The sequence below is a fragment of the Eleginops maclovinus genome, chromosome 19, assembly GCF_036324505.1.
Source record: "Eleginops maclovinus isolate JMC-PN-2008 ecotype Puerto Natales chromosome 19, JC_Emac_rtc_rv5, whole genome shotgun sequence".
NCBI classification, from domain to species: Eukaryota; Metazoa; Chordata; class Actinopteri; order Perciformes; family Eleginopidae; genus Eleginops; species Eleginops maclovinus.
The window spans coordinates 16,826,829-16,852,701 of record NC_086367.1 but is presented as its reverse complement, the minus strand read 5'-3'; the positions used below and the strand labels follow the sequence as shown (position 1 = coordinate 16,852,701).

Here is a 25,873-nt window from a genome sequence, read left to right as displayed (position 1 = left end):
CAACAAATACTCTGGAACACCCCATAAAACCAAAATATATCATTTTCAAACTGTTTTTTCAATGGAATGATGAAGATGCAGCATGATAGTGAAGTTTAAAGGTGATGATGGCATGTGGACTTGGAGAACTTTGAAGGGTATTTTCCAAAATGTTGCCCTATTCTTTAAAGTTGCTCAAATGCTTGAACTGTAACCTGTTTAACCTTTGAGATAAGCCTTTTTTTTCAGGTCAAAAGTAAAAGAGACAGCAACACAGACGCAATAACAAACAACTGACTCCACTATTAAGAAGTCTCATCCATTGTAATGAGAAACCACCACATATAAAGACTTGTTATTCTTGTCAAACTCAAATTCTCTCACACAAACAAACATGGGGAAAGCAGTCATGCAGCCCATCCCAGGCCAGGCTCCAGCGCGGAGAGAGACATGTGAATTGTAGCAGGGAGTCTGAATAACAATGGGTCTGGGAGCCCTGGAGGAGATCGTTACGGGCAACAGGACCAGGCAGCGGCTGCCGTATGCTGCAGTCAACAGCCCCAATCACCCACCTGGAACCTGGAGCCCAGACACCCGGGGGGAGGTGGAGCCGCTGTACTGACCCCGGCTACAAGCTGCAGAGACAGAGGAGCCCCAGCCCAGACGGATCAACCAGGACTGTGACGTCTCTCTGCTCTTAGTCCCGCCCTGTTGGTGACCTGCATGCGCCCCTCCCTTCCATTATATTTGCCCAAAACCAACCTTGTTAAATTCCCCTCCATTTCCCTACCTCTTTTTGACCACACCCAGCCATCCCCACCTAAAACTGCTGTGCTCCAGTTTAATCACCTCTGGATGTGGGTGGAGGCGGCTGGTGGGGGCTTTGGGGGGGTGGAGGCGAAAACCACACATTACATCATGTATTTACTTATCCAGGGTTGCTAGCAAGTGACATGGAGAGTGGAGCTGGGGGTGAAAGGTGAAGGATTCAGGAGTAAATGAGTCATGACCAAAACCAAAGGGTCGGATCCTGAGGGCAAGGTTGCTTGAACACCAAAAAGTGCACAACACCTCCACAAAGACACTCACATATCTGTGGTTGGAGCGTAAAAGTCCTTAAACCTTCACATGAACACCTGGGGTTTGTGTGATTGCTACAGACATTTCCAACCTAATCCTCAGAGGCTTCCCAGATGTACATGTCTTGAAAATAACACCATAATGTTTCCCAGCATACCGAGTAAGCACTTTGAGATTATTTGCTATTAATGAAAACAATTAGGGGCTCAGGCTTTTGGTAGCCTGCCAACTACTGTTTCAACATTTTTCCTTCCTTGAAAGTGGAATTTGAACTCCCTAAATTGCTTCCCTTTAGTAACAATGCCGTAAACACCCTCCAATCCCCTCTCAGGCATCTGCCCATGGTCAACGTCACCTCTGTAACTGCTAGTGACATGTGCTGCAGATCGGCCTTGTAGTGCGTCCAACCACCCAACCTTACCGAGGTGGTGCAGCTCAGAGAGACCAAACAGACCCAGGGAAGTCCATCAGCAGACTGTTCCATTTACTGTGAGTGTGGGATTTCTTTATTTCAATTCAGTGATGCTCCACCCTGAGAAAATTGGCCGCTATGAGAGGTTGAAACAGAGGTAAAAAGAATGATAGAGGAGGTAAGGAAGAAAAGGAAAGCAAAAGAAAACAGAAGAAGAGTGTTGGATGGACTTCCACTAATTCATCTCCCATCCCAGCAACCCCGTGCCTGTCTGTTGGAGCGGCAATGGCCCGCGCGGAGACATCAAGCGCATTCCAAGAGTCGGCCCAATTACGGGCAGATGAGGGGCAGTTCTCTTTGTTTAAGAACAAAGCCAAAAGTGACACAACTGGTCTTTAAAGGGAGCTCTCACAGCCGTGGCTGAGGAGAGGGGGGCCCAGTGGGTGGGGGAGGTGACCAGCTGGTTATAAATATCTATTTGGTCAGTTACTGGAAGGAAAATGTGCAGTTTGTTTGTGATCCACTCATCCAGGTGGTGGGCCTAGTGGTTGCAAAACATCAGAGAGAGAGAGCAAGAGACAGAGAGAGGCCAACCTGTTTCAGTTTGACTGCCAGAGATGAGGAATTTGACTAATTCTTATATGAAAGCCACATGTCATTCTCCAGTGTAAACCTGCAGAGAAAGAAAGCTCCCATTGCAAATTTAACCCAGTAATTATTCTGGCCATTCAAATTAGATATTGCAGCAATATGAATTAGTCTTGAACTCATAATTATGCAACGCTTAAGCATGTTTTAATGACTCATCTGGCAAATACCAATATTAGAACGTCTGTGTTGAGTTGAGTGGGATTGCGGAATACTCTCGATTAGGCAATTTATATATAATCAAGATAAAAAAAAGTGTAGCTCCTTTTTTTTTCGGGTTTAGCATTAGAGTGTTCTGTACTTTCTACTTACTAATACTAATACTGTACTTACTAATTTCTCAAAACTATGAAATGCTACTATAGGCCAGTGTGTGCTATGGATATAGGGAGCTTGACTCAGTAAGTCCTGCTTCTAATCTATCATTTAACATTAAAAGCTCGATCCCAATTGGCTCGAAATGTGCCTGTAACAAGTTTCTATGCTGTTTATGTTGGTTTTGTCAATGGTTTGCAAAAGTCGTAAGTTTTCAAGGATGGCAAAAACATCCACAGAAGCCTCTTAAAGAAAAGGATAGAATATTTTACCACAACCTTTAAAGCCAATAGGGGTGTGAAATTGATACAACTGAAAAGACTTATCTTTGATGGAGAAACACTTTAATTATGCACATTGTGCAAGTGGTTGTTGATGGCAAGGAGCATGCAGAACTGGACTGCAGAGGGGCGGGACGAGTTTAAAGTTTAATTCCCACTCTGCAGTAAATTAGAACACAGCAGGGTAATGTCTGTTTATCCCAAATACAGCTGCCTGGGCCTCTCTGCTATCCCTCTCCTTCTCTCCCCACAGACCACACCACGGCCCCAGGATCACCTGGACAGGCAGAACACACACAAATGGCACTACACAAAACACACATTATGCAAACATATGCACTTGCATAAACAAACAAACCGGCACATGCATGCATGCACACTGATACAAACAAAACCTCACACTGTACTCATGCAAGCACAAACAGAAATGTAAACACATGGGTGCTCTAGAGCAGATACATTACAAATAGATTTTGGAATTCAATGACACCAGTGGCTTGTGGAGTGAAACGTATTACTTTGTGCCTTTTTACTTTGATTATTGATTTTGATTTGAAATGTTGTGGCTGCAGCAAGGTTTGCTGTGATTTTATATTCGATTCTTCTTTGTATTTCGTCCAAACATGTCCTTGCAAATGGACAAACGCAGTAGTATCTGATTATGTTTTAACAGTCAACGCACTGTGATCCTTCAAAAAGTAGCAGCACAGATGAGATGTTGCTTTGTTCTGAGCGGGTATTTGCTGCTATCTAGTGGATGGTTTAGTAATTGCATGTTGTCAGCAATCAAATCAGGCTAAACAAACATTACTGGGTGTTTGTCTCCATCTAGTGTGCCACTATAAACATTGCATGTTATGAATAATGATAACAAGAGGACATCTGATAGTGACTTAAGGTATATGGAGAACCCATTCAATTAGTTATTTAGGGGGGGGGGGGGGGGGGGGGGGGCAGCTAAGGACATAGGCAGGTATGGTGCAGATGATCAGGTCCCATTTGGAGGTATGGTTGCAGCATTAACACTAGCGATTGGTTGATCAACAGCAGTATGCAGACACCTGAGAAGGAAAGTTGCAAATCACTCAACCATATGTGAAACCTGGCATTAGGGAACATGCCTCTGAAGGATGAGATCAAATGCACAAGATTTTACTTTAGTGGGGGAAAACAGAGAGGACATTTGTGAACCTGGAGTCTGCACAATATGTGCCCATGCATTGAACACTGTAGGCAATGCCGCTGAAAAGAGTATTTCATATAGAAGTAAGCAAACTAGGAGTAGATACATGTTTACCTTAGATCCCTGATTGGCGACGGGGTGTCTCAAGAAGAGAGAGCTTGGAGAATAGTACAATTCAGTAGCACATATTTATATCGCAAAACACGTGTCAGAGGATAACAACAGCAAGTACATTTCTAGACCAGTAGGAGGCAGCGATGCAGTGAAATCAAAATATGCCTATTCTGCTAGAGAGAAGAAGGAGAAGAAGAAGAGATATGCCGTCATGTTCGCGCAATTTGTACGTGCGCGTTCACGATGGAATCCTGTGATCTATGCGTCAGCTGTCAAGCTATACGCACGCATACTACAGTTCTGTCTCTATGTAGGGTTTGTTTGGACAACGAATGAATCAGAAATTCCACAGAGACAGGAACACACTCTCAAAGTACGGTGACTACACTATTCCGCCTTTCAAGTTGGACTTAAACGACACGCTGACAGGAAAGTGGTTTGACAAGGGTTTATTTTTGTTTCGAGAAGGAGAAAAGGGCTGAACAGGTTTTCCGGTTGCAACGTTGCAGGCATGCTAATAGGCTAGCATCGGAGTTCTAAAACCGGCTTCATTAGCTTAGCTTGCTAATTTAGCAGGCTAAAGCTTCGGGGCATTCAAGGAAATGCGTCGAGAGCTCGTCTGGAAGTCTTTGGTTTTGTATGAAAATGTAATTTTAACACTGTCCAGTATGACATATTGCGATAGCGGTTGCCAAGTTAAAGTGAGAGCTTCGTTGGTGTGAAGTGGCAGACTGGGGGGGTAGTGTGGTTGCTCAGGTAGTTATGAGCAGTTTTAACATTACAACCAAAACATCCACATTCAGCTCCGACGGTAAGGGCTCGCCGGGCAGCGTCGACCCAACCAACAACAACAAGGAGTGGGATCTTGGGAGCGATGTGTTTTCCTACTGTCATGCGATGAGTCCCATGGACGACACGATGCAGGCGGGGATGTCCTCTGTGCAGTCGGGACTGGACGGACACCTGCCGCTACTACACGCCAGACACCACGGCTCCCAGGACCGGTTGTTGTTGGACCTGAGCTCCCCGACAGTCTTCCTCGACAGCAGCCCTCTGGAGTACAGCGACAACGATGGGAGCAACGCGGGTCCGTTGTTCGAGAGGAGGAAGAGGTCGCGCTCCAACAGCTCCAGACACCGCTTCAACGAGGTGGTCACGGAGCTGGGTCCCGAGGAGGTGCGCTGGTTTTACAAGGAGGACAGGAAAACTTGGAAGCCCTTTGTCGGGCATGACTCCCTTAATATTGAGCTAAGGTATCGGAAGTACTGTGAGCGGAACCCTGCTGCTCCTTGCTCCCAGGGCAGCGGTGGGAAGGAAGAGTGCGGTAATAACGGTGTGGAGAGCAGGGGACTGAACGGTGCAGTGCCGGTGGAGACGACAAACAGCAGTGTGCACGGAGGCCGGGGGTCCCTGGACACATCCACCGTGTCCTCTGAGGAGAGGGACCCTGACAGCATTGAATTCAACGTTGAGCCAGTCTGTGTCCGGGGAGGGCTCTATGAGGTGGATGTTAAAGAGAGGGAATGCAATCCAGTTTATTGGAAACGTGAGTATTATAACAAAAATATCCCTGATTGTTCAGTAAAATCTTTCCTACACCTCATATATACTTTATATTCTGCAGTATACTGGCTGACAGCTTAAAGATTAACGACCCAACATCCTGTCACAGGTCTGTTGCTTATCAGAGACACATTGCAGCATCCATAGCTGCTCCCTTCAAAGACACACAATATTATGTGATTATCCATTCATTTTAGTTACTGAGTCCTTCATTGTTTTTCAGTTATCTTTCCACTGGCCTCAGTCATTACTAAGCCCTGTTCGGACATGTAAGCAACCCAGGAAGTCAGTCTATTGGGCTCAGCTGATCTATGCTAACTTATTCATGGATATTTCCAGTGAAAGGCAGGGAACAGATGCAGGCGGTCACTGTAAAGGCTTGGAAAACCTGACCCCCATGAAAGGCTTCTTGGGTAGCTTGTTCTTTTTGAAGGTTTACATCAAGTGACATTTATAGAAGCAGTTATTTTTGCTCAGTGTTCATGCTGTGAATGTAAGTCCTTTTGTAGTTGTCTCAGATCCTCACTGTGCCTTTTCAGCTTGGCCTGGCCATGCACCACTGCAAACACAGTGTCATGTTAACATTAAAGCCCCCCCCCCCCCCCCCCCCCCCCATGCACTACATGTGAGATGGATGTAAGAGGGGATTCATTCAGAAGTAATCAAAAGCTTATGAGTTAGGTTAAGACACTCCATGTCATGTAATCGGACATGGAGAAAAGGGAATGTTGATCTATTGTAATCCAAGAAATGAAACATCCAGAAAAAAATAATAAAGACGTTTACAATAGTTTTATGTTGCAACAAGGTAGAAAGGTCACTAAACGGGAGCCTCAAGTTATGTGAAGCGTGAACACTTATCTTATCTGACCAGACAGGAACCATCTTAAATAAGTGAATACTTTCTACTTTGAGCCTCTATCAGTGTGTCTTTTTGCGTGTCTGTCTCTGTGGTTGGGTTAAGTTTGTACATTTGAGTATGCTCACGTGTTTTTAAATATAATATATATTTTAAAAAACAGCAGTCTCTCTCTGCACAGATATGCTCCTGACTATTGCTAAGAAGCCTACATCCAGAACTATCTGTATGGTCTTATTCACCAGCAGAGGATCCGTTAATAACGTCACTGTAGACTGTAATCAACACTGGCCTCGCTCAACAAGCCGCTGAGACCTGGCCCTCCTGGATTTCGCAAGACTTGTTGAGTTAAATGGAAATCAGTTTACTTCATTCAAAACACACACTGTCATGCAAGCAGTGAGTAAAAAGGGACTGCGGTTAGGAATTTTAAACCAGTGTGTGTTTACATTCCTGTTTACTAATCCTGACACATTGCTGCACACAGGTTACACTCCACCTTTAGATCAGCACCTGTGATTTATAGTGCGAAACCTACCACAGGAGTCCGTACAGTGTCATCCACACAGAACGGCACCATAAAATGCAAAACAAAAATGTTACATTATTTTCTTTTGCATGTGCCACAACAGCTCCGGAAAAAAATTAAGACGCCACTCCAAATGTTTCTTAAATCTTTATCTCTACATGTATGGCAGCCTTTCCAGTGTCTGTTGAATTCCAACACAGAGAAATGTTGTCAGTGGCTTATAGAAAAAAACCAAATCATAATAATTTAACTCAAAGACATGTTTATAAATAGTAAAACCACAGTAACTGATAATACTGCAGTTGTCTCTTTTTTTCTGGAGCTGTAAGCTGGTTCCCAAAAGTCTATCCCTTTCTTTTGTCTCTAAATCCACGCTATATTTTCTGTCCTACAGAGCAAGATCACATTCCAGTCATGAGAGGTCAGTGGTTTATTGATGGCACCTGGTTACCGTTGGAGGAAGAGGAAAGTGATCTCATCGAACACGAGCACCTGAATCATTTCCGCGGGCAGCAAATGCAGGACACCTTCGAGACGGATTTGGTGGTCAGGACTGTCGACAGCAAAGATGGTGAGTGAACGGGAGGGTGAATTGTAGAATAGGAATGATAACATTGTATGATTTAAGGAATATCTGGGAGAGGCCCTTAAATCTAACAATCTGAACACTGAATCATCTGTTCTGGTAATGAAAGTCTGAATGAAATACAGCTGAGAGCTAGATTTGAGGGAGAAGTCAGCATGTGGTTTGGGGTAGCAACATAAGGTCAAAACACATTATTGCTCACTCACCAGTACTCTGCTGCTGCATTCACCAACCCTGCAGTATTTTTATTCCAGGCAGGCAGGCAGGCAGTATCTCATAAAAAAAACCTATGTAGTGCTGAGTTGAGGACAGTGAATTAATGTAATGCTATCTTAAGCCTTTTTATATTACTTGATTTGATTAAAAAGTCATCCTTTGCACCAATAAACCCAGAATATAAGTATTCTGAGTCATAAGTAGTGAGTGATGTGACAGCCCTTCTTGCTATAGTACACACAGTCAGGAGACCTGAATGGAGCAGGTGTATGCTTCCATTCAAGGGAGTGTAGGTTTAGTCATGTCATCCTCCCAATGCAAATCAGACGCAGCTCGAACTTTCCTGGAAACGTCTCTCCTCCCTGGCTGAGGCGAAATGTAGCGTGCTTTTAGCTGCGAGAGGCAGTAAGAAAGAGGCTCTTTGATTCAGTAGTCTCCTTACGGCAGCCACATCTACAGGACCCTCGCTGGTGATTAATGCGTGGGTGTGTGAATGTGGCAGATGAATAGGGAGAAGCAGACAGAGAAAAACTGCAGCCACTGGAGTGTGAAAACGTTAAACGTGCATCAATAAAACTGAGCAAATATGTGTGAGACATCAAAATCCTAATCTATGTTTATGCAAATCTTTTACCCTCAACTAATTAATAGCACTTAATCATCAAACCACCCGTATTTCCTGTATGTCCTTGCTTATATTTGAATAACAACTGCATAATGACTCTGTGAAAATTGCAATTAATCACACAAAACCTCAGTAATTTATTCGTGGCTTTCTTATCCACTGCACTGTAGCTGGCCTGTCTAGATATTGTCACTCTCCCCTACTCAGAATAAACGAAGTGCTATAAATAAAGACATCAACCGAGCAGAAGAAAGTGACTTGAATAGGTCTCCAGCCGTGTTGCACAGTCACTCTTCGTGTCATGTGCTCGTAGCTACTGGCACTAGTCCTGAGCTGAATATCCGACATGTTTTTAATCAGAACTAGAAGGTCACTCCCAGTCCACAACTATTCGGGTACAAACAGACACAAATAGATCTGTATGAGGAAACCGGCATATCAGATCATATGCAAGCCAGGTGTGTGAAACTTAAAGGAAGGGCACACTCATCCATTGCACAACATCATCATCATATCATCATATGACCTTTTGCCTTTGCTCGTCTAGTGCGTGATCTACCACAAGGGTGAACGAGGCAGTAAAACTATAATCACCTTTTAATATAGTGTGAAATAAGTACACTCCCTTATAGAATTAATGCTGGCTGTTTTTCTACATGTTATATAATTTCACAGTGAGCATCTGTTTGAAACCCCCCTGCTGTGCCTTTTGTTGGCAGATTGTTTTCCACTCCTATATTTAGCCGAGTGTGAAAGCAAAGTGAGTGAAAGATCCAGTTAATTCACCTGTTTGGGTCTTTAACACAGGCAGCCTTTAAAGTAGAGTCTCCTAGAAACTAATAATCTCAAGCACTTGGAGCCGGCTACCTTGAACTGCAGTGCAATTGATAAATGGACCATAAAGCCAGAGAGCGGACATAACTGCAGCACATACATTCCCCCGGCTATCTCTCGCCTCCCTGTCTCCACGCTCTCCTCTCTTCTTCGCTCTGTTTGTGTCTGAGTAGCTAGCTGAGACTAAAGGTTAGTAAAGCAGAAGAGATAAGGTAAACATACCAGCACGATGCAGGCATAACATCTTAATGTGGGCCGGACTACTGCTAGGTACAAAAAGTCCTGATCCCACATGATAATGCACTTTTCTCCTGCTTCATGGGTAAAGAAGGAAGGCAGACTCAGTGATAGAGCTGTTTGAGCGCAGAGGAAAGCTGACTGAAAATAGCCTCAAGGGTGTTACAGTTGATGGATTCGTTTTAATGTTCTATTGGCCAACTTTGATAAGCATCATTTCTTCTTAGCCTAATCAGGCCAATGTGTTTAACAAACATACACAGCAAAATATTATTGGTTTTTGCCAGAGATCTGAATATAAAGCAGAAAATAATCTCAGGATCCCGTCCATTAGCTTGAAGCTTCTCCATCTTGTGTGTATGGGTGTAGAGCAGTAATCTATTGTGGAACTACAGGGTGGGTCCCAGTCTGCCGGTCCTCTCAGACGTCCAAGGGCTGAGCACAGGGTTATCTGTCGACACAATGCTTTAGCTATGTTTAAGGAAGGAACAGCCCTGCTTTCCATTGTGTACACTACATATCGGCTAGCACACGCCGCAAGATTGAAGCCAGACACATGCTTCACATATTTGGAAGTTGCTCATGTAATAACAACCACCCGAGCATTATAAAATGTACTATCTGTTAACTTATTACTGGAAGCCGGGTTGGATTTGGTCTTCACTTGTGCTTAAGTTATTAAATATGTTTTAAATCATCAGATGGCAACTGTTTTTTTCCTTTTAATGAATAGGAGTTTGTCTTCAGGTGATCCAAAACTAATATAGTGTGATGTAAATCCCAAGGATGGTTTACACAGCGAACTACCACAGAGTTATAATGTTCTTATTGCATCCATAGGAGGATTCCACCCATAGTAGATTTTCCTGTCTCTAGGGAACACCTTTATTATTGATGGATCCATCAGTGCTGTAATGCCCAGATGGACCTCACTGATCGCTTTTACAGCAAACTAGCTTCCTGTGCACTCAGCAGGTCTCTCCTCCTCCTGCTCAGCCTTTCACCTGTGCCGAGGGAGACACTGCTGACATTTGCAAGTCTAATGTCTGTGTTATCACGGGAGGACAGATTCAGGCAGATGCGACTGTCGTAGACGTGCTGATTTTGATTAGCAAATGCAGAGAAGGTCTTTTTTTTAAATGTCAGATCACACAATCTGATTACAAGCAATTCAGGGATTTAATGAGCACAGAGCAGCTGGTATGCAGCTTCAAATGAGAGTAGCATTTACTCTCACAGATCAAATGTGTGGTCCTTCCTCTGAGATCATCAATTCCTTTAAAAATGCAACATATTGAATATTTACATACTATTTGTTTACCTAAATGGAAAGATACTACGTCCAGGTGCTGTCCGCAACATGCTATGATTTGTGTTTGTTTGTGTTTCCCTTTTTTGCAAAAGGTCTTGAAATGTTATCTTATATGTGGTCATTGTGCAGTTAATATACAATATAGTTGTTTGAGTCATGTGTTCCTCACTTCTTCATACTATGTTTTTAAAAGTTTTCCATTAATATTGCCTTTTTTAGTCCAGTAGCTGTGACAGTGAAGACAGCAGGAGTGTGTATAGAGTGTGAAACAGATGCTACCTCAGTCATCTTGGCCATAATGTCAAACAGCGCTGCTACCACTGTTACTAAGGCTCAATGTCCAGGGCCTTAGCGGCTAACCTGATAGCAGCGCTCCTTTATAGATCGTGCAAGAGGGATGACAGCTGTAGCCTGTGACTGACACCAGGGTAACGGCCATTACTCACTCTCTTTTGGTTGTTAGTTCTCTCCCACCTGCCCCCTTTCTACCTCCCTTTTCTGTTCAAATGGAGTGGATATCAGACGAGTGCTAAAACTACATGTCACAAGCGCAAACGCTGCCAAGGTACTGTAAAATGCCAAGTTCTTTTTTTTTCTTGTTTCTCTCTGCTGTATTAGATCTGCTAGCTTGTTTCCTCTCTCCTAATTGATCCTAGGACTTAGTTTCTCATTTATGTTGTGGTTCAGACCTGTATAATCTAGTTTTTAGACGTAGTCCTAGGCTCAGTTATAAACGGTTGTTTTAAAATGGACTTGTGCTGCTCTCACAGTTCTCCATTGCAGCCTTCACTGGGCCTAGTTGCTAGAACTTCCCCCCTTTGTGCTGTGACCCAACGTTTGGTAGCACCGCTGCTTTTTGAGGAGACCTTTGTGTCTGTCTGTCTGCTCCTTGCTTTGATAGTGGGTAGACAGCATGGCTCACACAACTACTAGAGCAAGAACCCTTAAACCAGTGGAAGTTAAATAAATGATCTGGTCCTCAAAAAGCCACCCTTCTGTACCCTTTTTTTATCTCTCCAGCCCTGTCTCCCCATTCTCTGTTATCGCTGTCCTACTCTCATCCCTTCTGGCTTTGAAACTGTCATTAATGAACCACCCTCACAGCTCTCACAAAGCTCTCTGTTGAGGGCCAAACACAAGTGATGAACTGAACACTGGAGCCATTGTGGCTCTTTACTAAAGACCCTCTTAGAGGTCTATCACTGTCCTAGTTCTGGGTGTATTGACCCTCATCGAAATGCTTAACAGGAGCTTGAGGGTCTGACTCCTCATTTTGTAGTAATTCTAAGCGACCATTGACCTGCGATTCGACAAAGTAAGTCCTCCTGGGTTGAAAGATTATTACAGCACTGCAGTTAGTAAGCGTTTACTAACATTAAATATATATTCTTTAACAACAAATTGTCTATCCATCTATACAAGAGGTGGGAGAGCAGCTGATATGTTTGAAGAAAAGTGATATATTCCCGCGAATGCCCCAGTCCAGCATCATAGCATGTAGATCAGTTTGAGAAGTCCTTCCGAACAGTGTGCTTCCTGCAGATTTCCCAAACACTCCCCAACAAAATGTCCCTGTTTCTCTTTTTATTTCAACACTTGACCCAGTTCCTCAAATTCTCCGGCCCCTCAATTCTTCCGTTTTAACCTTCCCCCTCATCCTGTGTCCTCAGTATTTCCCCCTCAGCAGCGTTGGAGAACTCCCTCAATAAACCCTTTAACCTTTCCTTGGTTGACCGCCAGTTTCTCTTTGATCCCCTGCCTTTCCATTCCTTTCGCAATGCATAGCCTTTCCTTGTAAAACAGGATGTGTCTTTGTACAACGCTAAAGTAAATATTTTGAATTGATCAAATCAGAGGTGACTGTACAGTACTTTCTATTATAGCCAGAGTGATACCTCCTGTTTTACACTGGACTAACAGTCTGGAGTGGCTTGACCCACCCTCACCGAGTGTAGGTCTCATGACAGCTGCCCCTGTCCCTTTCTCTGTTGACCCAGCTTATGAGTCCATGAGGTAAATAAGGGAAGAAAGCCACTCTAAATTGTTTGAGATGAAGCCAAGCCAAATGTTCTCTATGCTGGTGCTCTCATAGAGTGGTTTAGCTATCTTCTGTGTGGGGGTGCCTATGTTTGCTTTGGTGTAGAGTGGTTTCATTTGACAATTTACAAAAATGAATGGAAACGTGTGACAGAGGAAACTGTATTTCTCACCTCTGGTTCCTCAGGACATCAGCTGTATTGTTTCATCTGGCTAGGAAAAGCAATGTCCTTCCTTTTTGTTATTGTACATTTGATAGCGCCCTTTACTCCAACCCTTCTGCTGCTTGTGGCAAACTCCTTTTTTTTAGACCTTTTTTGTCCTTCTCCCGTAGAGGCAGCCATTCCTTTTAACACTGTGTGCCTTCAGAGTAAACAACTAAGGTGCCAGAACTGTTTGGCCTTGCATTACCCACCAGTCATGCTTATCCAATGAAGAAGTTAGCCAGGCTACAGAGGCCTAGCTTCACTGCATCACGTGCCTCACTAACACATAGGCTCTGTTTTATATATGCAGTGTATCTTGTTGCTTGTCACTTGTAGTGAAAAGAGACAGCTACAGTTTGATCGTATTTAGTCATTCCTTGTAAACTTGGCAAGAAATTATTAATAAATACGAAATATTAATGGATGATTTAGAAAGAAAACACTCAGATCTGAAACATGGCAGAGCCCAAGTCATTTTTTGGTCCTTTTCTAACTTGAATGGTAAAAGACGTTCAGTTTAGTCTAATGTTTTCACTGTGCTTCTTGAAAGTTCATTTCACTTTTGTATTTGTGTAGCATTTAACAATAACTTGTGGGACTATACTGTTAAAAGTGTGTGAGTACTTTACCCATTCCTTAAGGGTTTCAATCCTCAGATTGGTTTCATTCTGTACAAAGAGCCATGACTTAGCACTGGACCTACGCCAAACTCTTCTATTTCCTCCAGATGAACTTGACTGCGCAGGACATTTAAAGGACATGCTGCCCCGACATAAATAACTCTCAAGTCAACCAGCTTCATTTATTGCTCTTAGCTTCTCTAGCAAATGGTGTCTCTTCCCTAGCCATACCTCTGCTCTTACTTGCCTTTGTCACTGCTCTACCACACGGAGAGGAATTAGATTAAACTGAAATGAAATTTGATATTTCATAAAAAATATATGATCTAACGTCTGAAGACACGAAAGCAGGACAGTCAAGCAAGAGCTGGAGTATGCAGTCCTGGTGTCTGGTAGTTTGATGTGTTTTTCCTTCCTGCAGATCAATGCTCCACACTGCATTTGATTGAGCTTTGTGATTAGAGCAATCCTAGACTTCTGCTTGTTGTAATTGCATTTTTTTTTTATTATTCGCAATTTGGGGAAATGTCTTTAATCTGTCCCTTGAAATCTGTAATCACAATCCTTTGTATTGGTGAACCTTTTTTTCCTGCACCCTTCTTCCCTGATCTTTGCCAAATGTCCCACACCATAAACCAATATGTTTCTCTCTGTCCATTCATTCACTCACTCGTCTCTCACTGCCCCCACAGCCATCCACAGCCTGAAGCTAAGTCGGACACATGTGGATTGGCACAGCGTGGATGAGGTTTACCTCTACAGCGATGCCACTACTTCCAAAATTGCACGAACCGTCACCCAGAAACTGGGCTTCTCTAAAGGTTTGTATTGAACACACTCTTTGTATTTCCATATATTCATTTGAAGAAACAATTACTGAATTAAAGGCCTAAATAATTTAGTCAATCTGTTTTTCTTCATTCTAGCCACTGGATATTAGATATAATAAGAACATGGTAATATTTACACTTATGACCTGAAGAATATGGATCATGAAACATTATATAATATATTAGTGACAGGGTAGTAAAGAAAAAAGGACATTTTGCTACCCTTTTTGTAATATACATACTTATTTGTCTAGCTTCAATTTATTTGAAGCCAAACATGAGGTCAGACCAGATTTAGGCTGCGTTCCAAATCAAATAGGATAAGATAAGAATTACTTTATTAATCCCAAACTGGGAAATGTTTGTGTTGTAGCAGCAGAATACAATACAAGGCATAGGAAATAATTTGAAATAAAAAGAAGAAATAAACAATGCTAAAGTGAAGGCTGAATAAAAGTAGAAAAAAAGACAATATATCAATGAAACACAGGGAGCTGCTGCAACAGGCTGCCACCAACAGCGGACTGAAATCATTTATTTTGACTTTAGTAGGTACTATATACTCCTAGCTGCGTCCACAGTGCGCTGCCATTTTGTATTATTCAACAGCTGTTAATACATGGTTGGCTACAGTTCAGTCTCTTAACTGGATTAGCCCAGAAAACCACGCAGTGTCCATCTGTTATTCCCAGGGGCTCGGTTTGATCAAATGGCCTAAGTGTCACTGAAAAGAGGGCAACTGCTGTTTGACCCCGTGTCCGCCGTTTGATCTGTTTGCGCGACTCTAATCTGATCTACGGCCTCTCTCAGCTCTACGGTGCATTTTGTTTCCTGATGGCAGAGAATGAAAGGAGGAGTCTGCTCTGGTGAGGTCAATCTCCCCTGACACACAAATGCTCCGTAATGGGAAATCTCCTTAGTGCTATCTAGACAGCAGAACATTCCATTGGCTCTGCTGCCCCGCACATGACTGGCGTTCACTATATGATTTAACTAAGGACACACACTCGACGCGCATTACACACGCTGGAACAGAGTCTTGGGCAACTGTCACAGCAGAGTTTGTGTCTCACCTACTGGTCTGTTCGGGCTCAGGTTACTTAAATACCATCACTAAGACATTTTGTAGCCTTCTGAGCACAGTTGCGTGGGATTGTTTGTGTTTAACGCAACGGAACAGAGAATACTGTAGAAATGTTTTGCTTTTCCAAGTGCAATAAAATCACAAGCAATCAATAACAGTCCCTCTCTGTCCTCCTTCAGCCTCCAGCAGCGGCACACGGCTGCACCGGGGTTGGGTTGAGGAGGCGTCACCTGAGGACAGACCCCCTCAGACTACACACATTGTCTTTGTGGTTCATGGGATCGGACAGAAGATGGACCAGGGACGCATTATTAAAAACACTGGAATGTGAGTTTTGATTATGTTTATACGCAAGTTGATAGCAGTCAAATGGATTTACACACAAACCAAATCCAGTCTTGAGTGAAAAAAAGTCCCTATCGAGTGACGTTGTATGTTTGCTGTTCCCTCAAACTTCTCATACTCTCCTCTATTTCCACATCTCACTTCTTCTTTCTTTTAACTTTGCATCTCTGTGCTTGATGAATTGTACCATAGCCTTTTTGTTCCTGGCCTCGTGATGAAGCGTATTTAACATCTTGTGTTTCTATTGACTGATGAAGGACCTGTCTAGCAGGTTCATGTGGTATCAGGTCACCTTTTTTTACATATTTAACGTTTTGTTTTTTTTAATGGAATGCAAAACAATTTGCCCAGTCGTCATGACAAGCTGTTGTTAAAGCATGTATCACATTTACATTGCACATAAATAATAACAATTCCTCCTCTCCGCTGTTAAATGTTAAAATATGTGCTTTAGTTAGTGGGCAAGAGGGGGGGTGGGGGGGGGGCAGGTTTAATAGTACAGGGTCAGTGGCCTCCTCCTTGGAACCGTTGTGTGCTTTGTTAATCCAAGGCCACCCTCAGTGAGAGTTATTTCAAGCATTTCTTTTGAAAACACAGTTTTTTTTGGTTTCACCCCCTTTGTCCTTTTCTGCAACTTTTTACCTGGTATTGTCAGAGTGCGTTCAGGACTGTGGCCCAGAAAGCAGGGAAAAATGTATTCTCGAGACAATGCATTTCATGAAGCTCTGCAGCAAAATATAGAAGCAGCCAACTCAACACTAGGGAAATATTATATGGGGAACATGGTGTCTTTTTCCCAAGCTTTCCATGTTATTGGTGTTCTGGGAAAAGATGGATATCAACCTTTGCTCTTTGAACCATCAGCATGGCCTGATAGTTCTAGATAATCCTGAAAACCAGCCTACAGTGTTCTTTCCTCTTTCTAATGGCTAATGTTTGAATGAGGAACTGTGTAAACAGTCGATATTTGTGTAGAGGCCACTTTGTGGAAGTTACAATAATGACTTCAGCCTCAGGAGACCTCATGGAGCAAATCATTGCAGCGTTTTCCCTTTTTAAGAGTCTTCTGCAGCTCATTAGCGTATTTGAAAAGCTCACTTAAGCTAGCTACAGTCCTGTGTCTTTGTATGATGAACAAGGACACATCTCTGTCCCTGAACGGCACCACTGTATTGGCCACTAGACCACGCGCATTACAGGCAGTAGTACAGAACGTGGGGACCGGAGCAATGTGTGTCTCTTTGTCGCTATGATGCGCTGGGCCTCTGGCTGCGGCTTAGGCCAGCTAAGCAGGTAAGTAGACCAAGTCAAGCTGCAGAGCACTTTAAGCTTCATTCCCAGCTCCCTGTGGATTACAGCGTACACACTTTCCTCAGCCAAGAGGAAAGATCAACCCGACATGTCTAGCCAGTTTTTTTAAATTAATTTCAGCTCTGTGCCTCTCTGAGTGTCATTCGTAGGCAGTGAAAGAGGTAATTGTGTGAATTTAGGGTCATATTATGCTCTAAAACGTGTCCTTTTTGAAAAAATATTTTTGATTTAACCTAGTATGTAGCTCACTGTCCGATCAATTCCAATCTCAAAGCTATGGAGTCAGTGTGGGTGCAGCACAGACCGCTCGGTAATGCAGTGCTTTTAAGCCCCCCTGCAGACACAGTCCTGTCAAAACCTGCATTAGGTGCTCCATTCACAGAGCAGTCACATAATAGCCTCTCTCAGACTCCATTAACCCATGTCAGCAACTTACCTCACCCTGTTTCTCCATTTTTGTGTATTTAGAGTGAGCTAATGCTGCCCTATATAGCACCAGTAGCATGGCAGACATTGTTTGTGTGTGCCGCATCGGGGAAAATGGGCCTCATTCTTCTCTTGCCGACAGTCATTAAAGTCTGCACAAACACAGACTCCATCTTCAGCCTGTAGCAGGGGGTGGAAACACATCTCTGCTACCTCGTCATGAGATAATCAAGGATCTACTAGATTTTCTATCTGAATGTTTTCGCATATCACTCAACACAATCCCAAATGCACTCTTAAGGAATACAGATCTCAGTGTGCCCATGTGTTGTGATGTTTTCTTCAGGCTGAGGGAGGGGGTGAGGAAGATGGAAGAGAAGCACTTTTCAGAGCAAAATGACGAGCATGTGGAGTTCTTGCCTGTCGAGTGGCGCTCTAAACTTGCACTGGATGGAGGTTTGTGTGTGTTTTTGAGACTGTGCATGCCTACGTTGATGTGTTGTGGTAGTGTGAGCAGTTTAACTGTGTTTTTGAGACAAAGGGGTTTACGAAGCAAAGCTGGACTCATCCCTTTATGGGCTCAGTATTTAGTGTTTTGACAGCAGGATGCATTCACCTTTACTGTACTAGCCGTCGTCCCGGTGCAGATGTAGGCTGTTTGTTGCATAATTGACTTAATGGGTATGAAGGAGGGTGCTGAGATCAGATAACATGAGCACTTACCTGAATAAATAAAGATGTTTTTTTTTATGTATTATGTGTACATGTCCAGATACACTCAGTAGCCACTTCATTGATTTAATGTATTCCAGTAGAACACTGCAAGCTAAAACGTCTACAAACATACTATAGATGACTTAATACCCTTCAGTCAGAGTCCATTGAGACATTATTATCTTTCTGAAGGCAGAACATTAGAGTGTATGAATTTAGGCTCCATTGTGTTGCATTAAATCCACTGTAATGGTGCTTTTTCTGTAGATACGGTGGACTCGATTACACCCGACAAAGTGAGAGGACTAAGAGACCTTCTCAACAGCAGTGCCATGGACATCATGTACTACAATAGCCCCCTTTACCGGGATGAGGTGACAATCACTCACATCCAGACATCACAAGCCTCTCCGACCCACTGTTCCTACTTAAAACCTCTCCTCTCCCTGTTTCTCCAGATTACTAAGGGCCTAACACAGGAGCTAAACAGACTATACACTCTTTTCTGCTCCCGGAACCCTGAGTTCGAGGAGCGGGGAGGCAAAGTGTCCATTGTGTCTCACTCCCTCGGCTGCGTCATCACCTACGACATCATGACAGGCTGGGATCCTGTGCGCTTCTGTCAGCAGGAGCATCACGGCGTGGAGGAGGAGCTGGACCTGCGCTGGATATCCTACGAGGAGAAGCATGTCGTAGAGCAGCTACGACTCACCAGGAGCAGGTAGAGCTTGCTAATGTAGACAATTGTATCGACACACTTGGGATTGAAGTGAAAGATGATATGGTTGTACAACATTCTTAGAGACGGAATACTGCAATTCAGTTTCGGAAAGATGAGTATGTGTCTGAAGACTGAGAGAATCTTACAGCTATTAAATATACGCTGACACAAAGTACACATTCACATTTGTTCCTGGACATTTGGACCATCAATGGTTATTGTCATCCTTCTGTAATTGTTCTAAATGCTGCACATGAGTGGTCAAGTTGGAGAAGATATTTCTTAGTTTGCATGTTTTGGTCCATTTATGTCTTTTTATTTGCATCTTTGTTGAAAGTGCAGCGTGATTCTCCAAATGGAAGTGTTTTGGGGCGTTGTAGCGCGTTTGCACCTGTTAGCCACCGTAGGGAAACACTGCTAGCAGAAAGACAGACAGTCTGTAAATTATAGGTAAGGCTTTTGAGGAATTATTTCTATCAACGGCAAAGATAATCAACTATTGATTATATCATCTGTCTAAATTGCTTTCAGAATTTTTACAAATGGCTGTAAGGATTTTTTGGGAGAAAGTTTTGGAAGTACGAAGGCTTGAGATATTCAGTACAAGTTTTCATTATAATGTAGGGAAGTATTGAATAAGAGTTTGCTTAGAAGCAGAATGCTAAACAAATAAAGCTTGGACTTTATTCTGACAATTCTTTCTAATTTCCCTTCAGTTCCTTAATTATGAACCAACAACAACAAGCTGTTTATCTTTCAAACCTCCATTTCCAGTGGCTTGTTGTTGTTGTTGTTGTTGTTGTTCATGCATCAGCAGGGTATTGTGACAACTCATGATCAAATGGAAGGGAAGAGGCTTTTAATACATCTCCTCTGCACCACCCATCTCCCTGTGTGTGCAATGCCATTTAGAGTACGCACCATTAGCTCAGACACCAGGAGCCTCTGGGAAATAATGTTGTTGATCTCGGTGCTACTGAGATTGCTTTTTGGGAGAGTCAGTTTGAGTGCCGAAGTAGCTGGAGGTAATAAAAATGGATCTAAGGATTGTATTGAGAGTGATTTCAAGTTACAGTGTCAGAGAAATGGCTTGTTTTTATTCTAGTTTACGACAATGTGTCCCTTTTCTGCTTCCAACAGGTTACAAGAGCTGGAAAATCAACTCCTCACACTGGAGGCATCAAAACCCCCAGCTCGCCCTGCCCTCAAATTTAATGTAAAATGTTCATTTATTTATTTGTGTACTATAAAGATATGCCATTGCTATTACAGACAGATTTTTGGAGAGACTCCACAACTAATGTAATGATATTATCTGTAATACCTCTTGAATGCATGTTATTTAAGACACAACTAAAACCAATGTTGGCAGCAGCTTTGAACACTTGCTTTTTATGTGAATATCAGAGACTTCCTTAAAGACACTTATCATCTCTCCACCTTTTGTCTCTCAGGTGGAGAACTTCTTCTGCATGGGTTCTCCTCTGGCGGTGTTCTTGGCTCTGAGAGGGATCCGTCCTGGGACCAGCTGCCACCAGGACCACATCCTGCCCACCTCCATGTGCAGCCGGCTCTTCAATGTCTTCCATCCCACGGACCCTGTGGTCAGTTTCCATTGATTTCCCAAACCTATACACACACACCCTCTCTCTCTCTCTCTCTCTCTCTCTCTCTCTCTCTCTGTCTCTCTGTCTCTCTGTCTCTCTCTCTCTCTCTCTCTCTCTCTCTCTCTCTCTCTCTCTGTCTCTCTGTCTCTCTGTCTCTCTGTCTCTCTGTCTCTCTGTCTCTCTCTCTCTGTCTCTCTGTCTCTCTGTCTCTCTGTCTCTCTGTCTCTCTCTCTCTCTCTCTCTCTCTCTCTCTCTCTCTCTCTCTCTCTCTCTCCTCCTTCCCCACACACACACACACACACCCTGATGGAGAGAGAGAGAGCATCTCAGCGTGTTTCTTTTGCTAACTGAAGTTGTGTTTCTCTGTTCAGGCCTACAGACTGGAGCCTCTCATCCTCAAACATTTCAGCAACGTTGCACCTGTTCAGATACACTGGTGAGAGCTTTAATAATGCATAGTATATCAATCTTGTTATTCCTTGTACGCACATAGAATGTTTTATAAAGGTGTTTTGTTTTTTCTCTTTTAGGTGCAGTGCCATTAATCCCTCACACTATGACGAGGTCAGACCTACCTACTTGAATCCAGTCAAAGACCCGGCATCTGACACTGAGAGCATCCCCAGCCCGAGCACATCACCTGTACTCGTCCGCAGGCACTACGGAGAGTCCATCACAAACCTGGGCAAGGCCAGCATACTGGGTAACACACGACCCTCACTTTTAAAATCTGCTCTAAAATGAGTTCTCATCATATATGCTTAAATTAAACCCTAAACCTTGAATTCTTCGAAGAGAACCACGTTCCTCCTCTTTGAACAAGCAATCCCAAAACAGAAAGGTCTTGATGTATTGAAGTAAATATATACCACGTTTAAAAATAGCAAAACTATATCAAAACATCTGTTTACAAACTCTCACTCAACCTGTGCAATATAATCAAGGCTGGTGTGCTGCTCACGACTTCCCCAAAACATGAATTGAATTGAAAAACCTGGCATTTCTTGAAGAATTTAAGGCAACACAGGTAAATAATTGACGCAAAAACTATTATTTTAACACTACCTTTTGTTAAGGAAAACAACTCCCTAATAGTATTTGTCGTGACTGATATGATGACTGCCATATATCAAGTCAGAAGAGTTGTAAATTAAACCATATTCAACTACTCAAATTGAGAAATTAAAAATCTGGTTGGAGAATGAAGCATGACACACTTTCTACAACTGGAATTCACACATAATTTGAGTCCTGACAACAATTTAAGTCCAGAGAAAAAGTTGAGCAAATAAAATTCAGCATTTGAGGTTCAATATTGGGAGTATTGTGAAGGCTCAGTTACTACATCAACAGTGCCATCTTGTGGAGGGATGGAAAATGTCTTCATAGACCTAGATTCCTTTATGTTAATGAATTAAAAGAAAAAGGAAGTAAGGCCTCACGTCTATTATTTTCGTCTTATTATAAAGCATCTCTTTTTGTTTGTCTCTTTCTTCCATACATAATATAGGAGCGGCGAGCATAGGGAAGGGCATCGGAGGAATCCTCTTCTCGCGTTTCTCCCGCTCCAACAGCCAGCCCTCAGTGTCTCTGGGACTGGAAGGCGGGGCGAACACTGAGGAAGAAGAGCAGAAGCGGACAGAAAGCCATTCAGCCTACGGCCTCTCCACCTTGATCCGGCCCACCTCACCCATCACTGACACGTCATGTTAGTTCACAAACACGCATAACATTTGTGTCCGTGCTGGGAAGGTACAAAATCGGTCCTAATGTCTCTGTTTCTGTCTTTCAGTGGAGCTGGAGCGGCGCATCGACTTTGAGCTGCGGGAGGGGCTAGTGGAAAGTCGCTATTGGTCAGCGGTGACCTCGCACACAGGTTATTGGTGCTCACATGACATAGCACTCTTCCTGCTGACCTTCATATACAAGCAGAAGACGGCTCCCCCTGACCCGGCGGGAGATAATCTGGAGCCAGACTGAGACAGCACCTTTTTTTTTTTTAAACACACGCACACGTTAATGGTGTCTTATAACTCTGCAGAGGGTGTGTCACCTTCTCAACAAGGCACGAAAATAAACCTCATTCATTTATTTTTCATGCACACAAACTGCTCAGACACAGTAATTGTTCCTCTATCTCCGTCAGCTCTTTAACTCACGGTAGTCATTCTTGACAAACAGACTTAACTCCAAGATGTGCATTTTTGTCTCGTTTTGTGTAGTTTGTACACATTTGCACACCCTAAGGGTGACCATGTTGGTCTAGGAAACCCCTAAGGAGGTGCACCCTTTGCCAGTATGACCACGAGTTAAATTAAGGAGTCTAATGAGTTGAGGCAGAGGAGTTTGTTTTACAGAGGAAGAGAGTTCTTTCTTCGTTCCCACATCTTTAACCTTAAACAGCTGCAGTCTGTTGATAAAGTGTCCATACATTTCCTGTCAATCAATGCTTGAGTCCAGCCTCTGTCTCGCAGACTCATTCTCCAGCCTTGTCAGAGACTTGCCTGACCCTCGGTCACTGAGGCTTTGTGTTCCCCGTCCGTCCCTTTTACATTTTTTTTTTTTTACACAGAGATAAATATAATTTTCCAAAAATGTTTAGTTTTATCTTTGAAATAACGTTTAGCTTCTTCATCTCAAAAACTAAATGCTAACAAGCAAATGCCTTTCAAAATTAGCCAAATAAATATTACTCGTGTAGTTTTTCCTAACTGAACCTTAGGACACTATCCCTTTAACAATGTTTTGAAAAAATACATACAATCATTAGATATTTTAGTATCCTTAATCCAAGCCTTTTTTTGACTTTTCAAATAGATATGCACCAAAAAAACATAAACAAAGCACCACTTTTATAAATTCAGTCAACTAAAAAAATAATTCAAATCGGTTAACTGCAGGACATCAGTAGATCCCATTCGCTGCAAATATGGAGTTTAACAACCCATTAAGGTTTGTTTCATGGGTATAACGCTCTTAAACAATGTATAATTATTTTCTTACACCGAGTTTATTTTTCAAAATATCTCAATACAAAAGTCCAAAAACTATCGCAGTCATTCAAACCAATGCTTCTTTATTAATGTGTTACGGAGAGGGAAGTCTCAGCTATATCTTTATATTTCAATCCAGTGGGACAAGATGTATTTTTCCATTAAAAAATAATATTTTTTACCTAGTAATTTGCAGGCTCTCTCAAAATGGCATTCAAACTTAAGGCCAAATAACATTGTGTTTCTAGTTTGTTAGCTGCTTGGCATTAGGAATTGTAAGGCATACTCCATGAAAAGATAACTGGCCTAGAGTAAAAATAACTTATATTTTAGCTCGAGGCTTTTGTGACACATTTTGCCTTTTTTCGTTACCAATTTACACATGACTCTTGATCAATGCAATTGTCAGTTTGTCTTTTTGTTTGTGTGAAAGAAGGATTTATTAAGCTTCAAAAAAACGTGTCATTCACCAACTGACGATACTTGCAAATTGAGAAATTTAACTTGAAAAAGAAATGTGGAAACTTTTGGTTTTCTAAAAATGACTTTTGCTACTTTTTGTGACTCTTGCCTTAGATTTGTCGGAGCATCTTTGAAAAAAATGACCCCTGTAATGTTGGATCTGTCGAATGTGGTCCTTTTTGAAAAACACGCCCAGTAATGATCATGCCGAAGTTAGAAATCTTACTCGTGTTGCATGGTGTTTATAGTTATTGGATGCTGGAAAAAGAAGACGGTGCCACCACACATCTAGGAAACTGCATTGTGGAGAAAACAACTCATGATTGTTAACAGTCTTGTGATTAAATCATTTATAAGACATTTACAGTGGATGAAGAAATGGGAAACACTCAGACTGGAATTAGTTGTAAGTGACAGACTTGATTATTGTCTCTCAAATGTTTAATTTGCTATGGTGCAAGCTGCTGATTTACTGTTCCACACAATCAAGGGCTGACTGGTCCACCATTGAATGGAATTCATTTGTTAGTTTTTAATGTCTGTGTTATTTATGCAAAGGCCTACTAACTGAAACCAGGTTGCCTCTCATGACCAGATCAGTGACAGACAAGTAAGGGAGAGGGATACGAAAGTGTTTCTATATTTAATGAATGAATTGCTCAGAAATGATGTGGAAAACAGCCTGTTGTTTATTTTTTCCTCAGCATGTGTTACATTGCAGCAGTGGTTGCAGAAAGCAATGTTAACATGTACCTTTGACAATAGGCTAACCTTGGAGATCTGAGATGGGTAACGCAAAAGCAATTTTTATTGCCTCAGTATCTGTAGGTCAGATTGTGGCCTGGCCATCGTAATAATGACTACAATGTTCCTGTCAGTGTTTCAAAGATGTTTGTGTACTTTGCACATTCTACCAATTTCTGAATCAAGCACAGATTTTCAACTTTGTTCACACTGCTTGCAAAAAGAAAAAGCATCCAAACTGCAGCGCGTTAGGAGAAGCTATTTTGAGCTACATTGACAATATGAGCATTTAATGCACAGCATTTTGAATGTTCACAGGATTTTATTTTTTTCTTAACGGCACCAAGCTACAAGTATCAGGGAAATGTCTACTGTTACATGTTTTGTCTATTCAACACTGCTGTTGACACCTGTTCAAAGCCATTATTAAGTACAAAAACGAAAGCGCTGTCACAGATGTGTTGTCTTTCAAATGTCCAGAGATAAAGAAGAAAGGGCCTGCACCATATGTAAACAGTCAGTGGGAGTGAAAGAGAACATACATTGAAATCTAATGTTGGTAATCTGAATGAAATGTGTTAAATTTGTCAGGTTCCACTGTTGCTCTAACTTTGAATGGATGTCCTGAAAGTGTTTCTGTCTTTCCTTAGAGCTGTGCAATAACCCATGCCTGTAATGGATTCTAACTGCCATCCAAAGCACTGTATTTATTTCCTTTTATTAAAGCATTCCTTTTTTTTGGATACAAAGACTACTTCTTCTAAATCTGTCATATCCCACAGATGATAGCACATTTTACGTAGGAGGAGGAAGTCAGATTCACCAGAGGAAGATGGTCTGGTTGCTCATTTCCAGACTGGTTTTGTAGGACAATAGAGCTATTTGTTCGCCTGAAACTCAGATCAGATTCTTTCCGAGGCGACCCCAGGTGTGAGTAACAAAGCTGACTTATGGATCATGAATAGGCAGCTTTGTATTTCACAAGCAGTCCTGGCTTCCA

The 25,873-nt window shown here is 42.4% G+C and overlaps 1 protein-coding gene across 2 annotated transcripts; it reads left to right on the top strand.

The window, feature by feature from the left end:
* The first annotated feature begins 4,282 nt into the window (after positions 1-4,282).
* ddhd1a (DDHD domain containing 1a) lies at positions 4,283-25,624 on the top strand. Of its 2 annotated transcripts, XM_063908446.1 has the most exons (14): positions 4,283-5,558; positions 7,358-7,534; positions 11,237-11,338; positions 14,329-14,457; positions 15,730-15,877; positions 17,979-18,088; positions 18,614-18,720; positions 18,805-19,067; positions 20,208-20,283; positions 20,522-20,671; positions 21,046-21,110; positions 21,205-21,377; positions 22,185-22,382; positions 22,467-25,624. In XM_063908446.1, the coding sequence occupies exons 1-14, from the start codon at positions 4,775-4,777 to the stop codon at positions 22,652-22,654; spliced, it is 2,670 nt and encodes an 889-aa protein (XP_063764516.1). In that variant the 5' UTR covers positions 4,283-4,774; the 3' UTR covers positions 22,655-25,624. The 2 variants fall into 2 exon arrangements, with proteins under 2 accessions (XP_063764516.1, XP_063764517.1); XM_063908447.1 differs by lacking the exon at positions 11,237-11,338.
* Positions 25,625-25,873: the final 249 nt, after the last annotated feature.

Excerpts from the sequence above, each read along its gene's own strand:
- ddhd1a (XM_063908446.1), top strand. The coding sequence starts at position 4,775 with ATGAGCAGTTTTAACATTACAACCAAAACATCCACATTCAGCTCCGAC. Across the intron at positions 21,111-21,204 it reads GCACCTGTTCAGATACACTG|GTGCAGTGCCATTAATCCCT; the intron begins GTGAGAGCTTTA and ends TTTCTCTTTTAG. Across the intron at positions 22,383-22,466 it reads ACCCATCACTGACACGTCAT|TGGAGCTGGAGCGGCGCATC; the intron begins GTTAGTTCACAA and ends TCTGTCTTTCAG.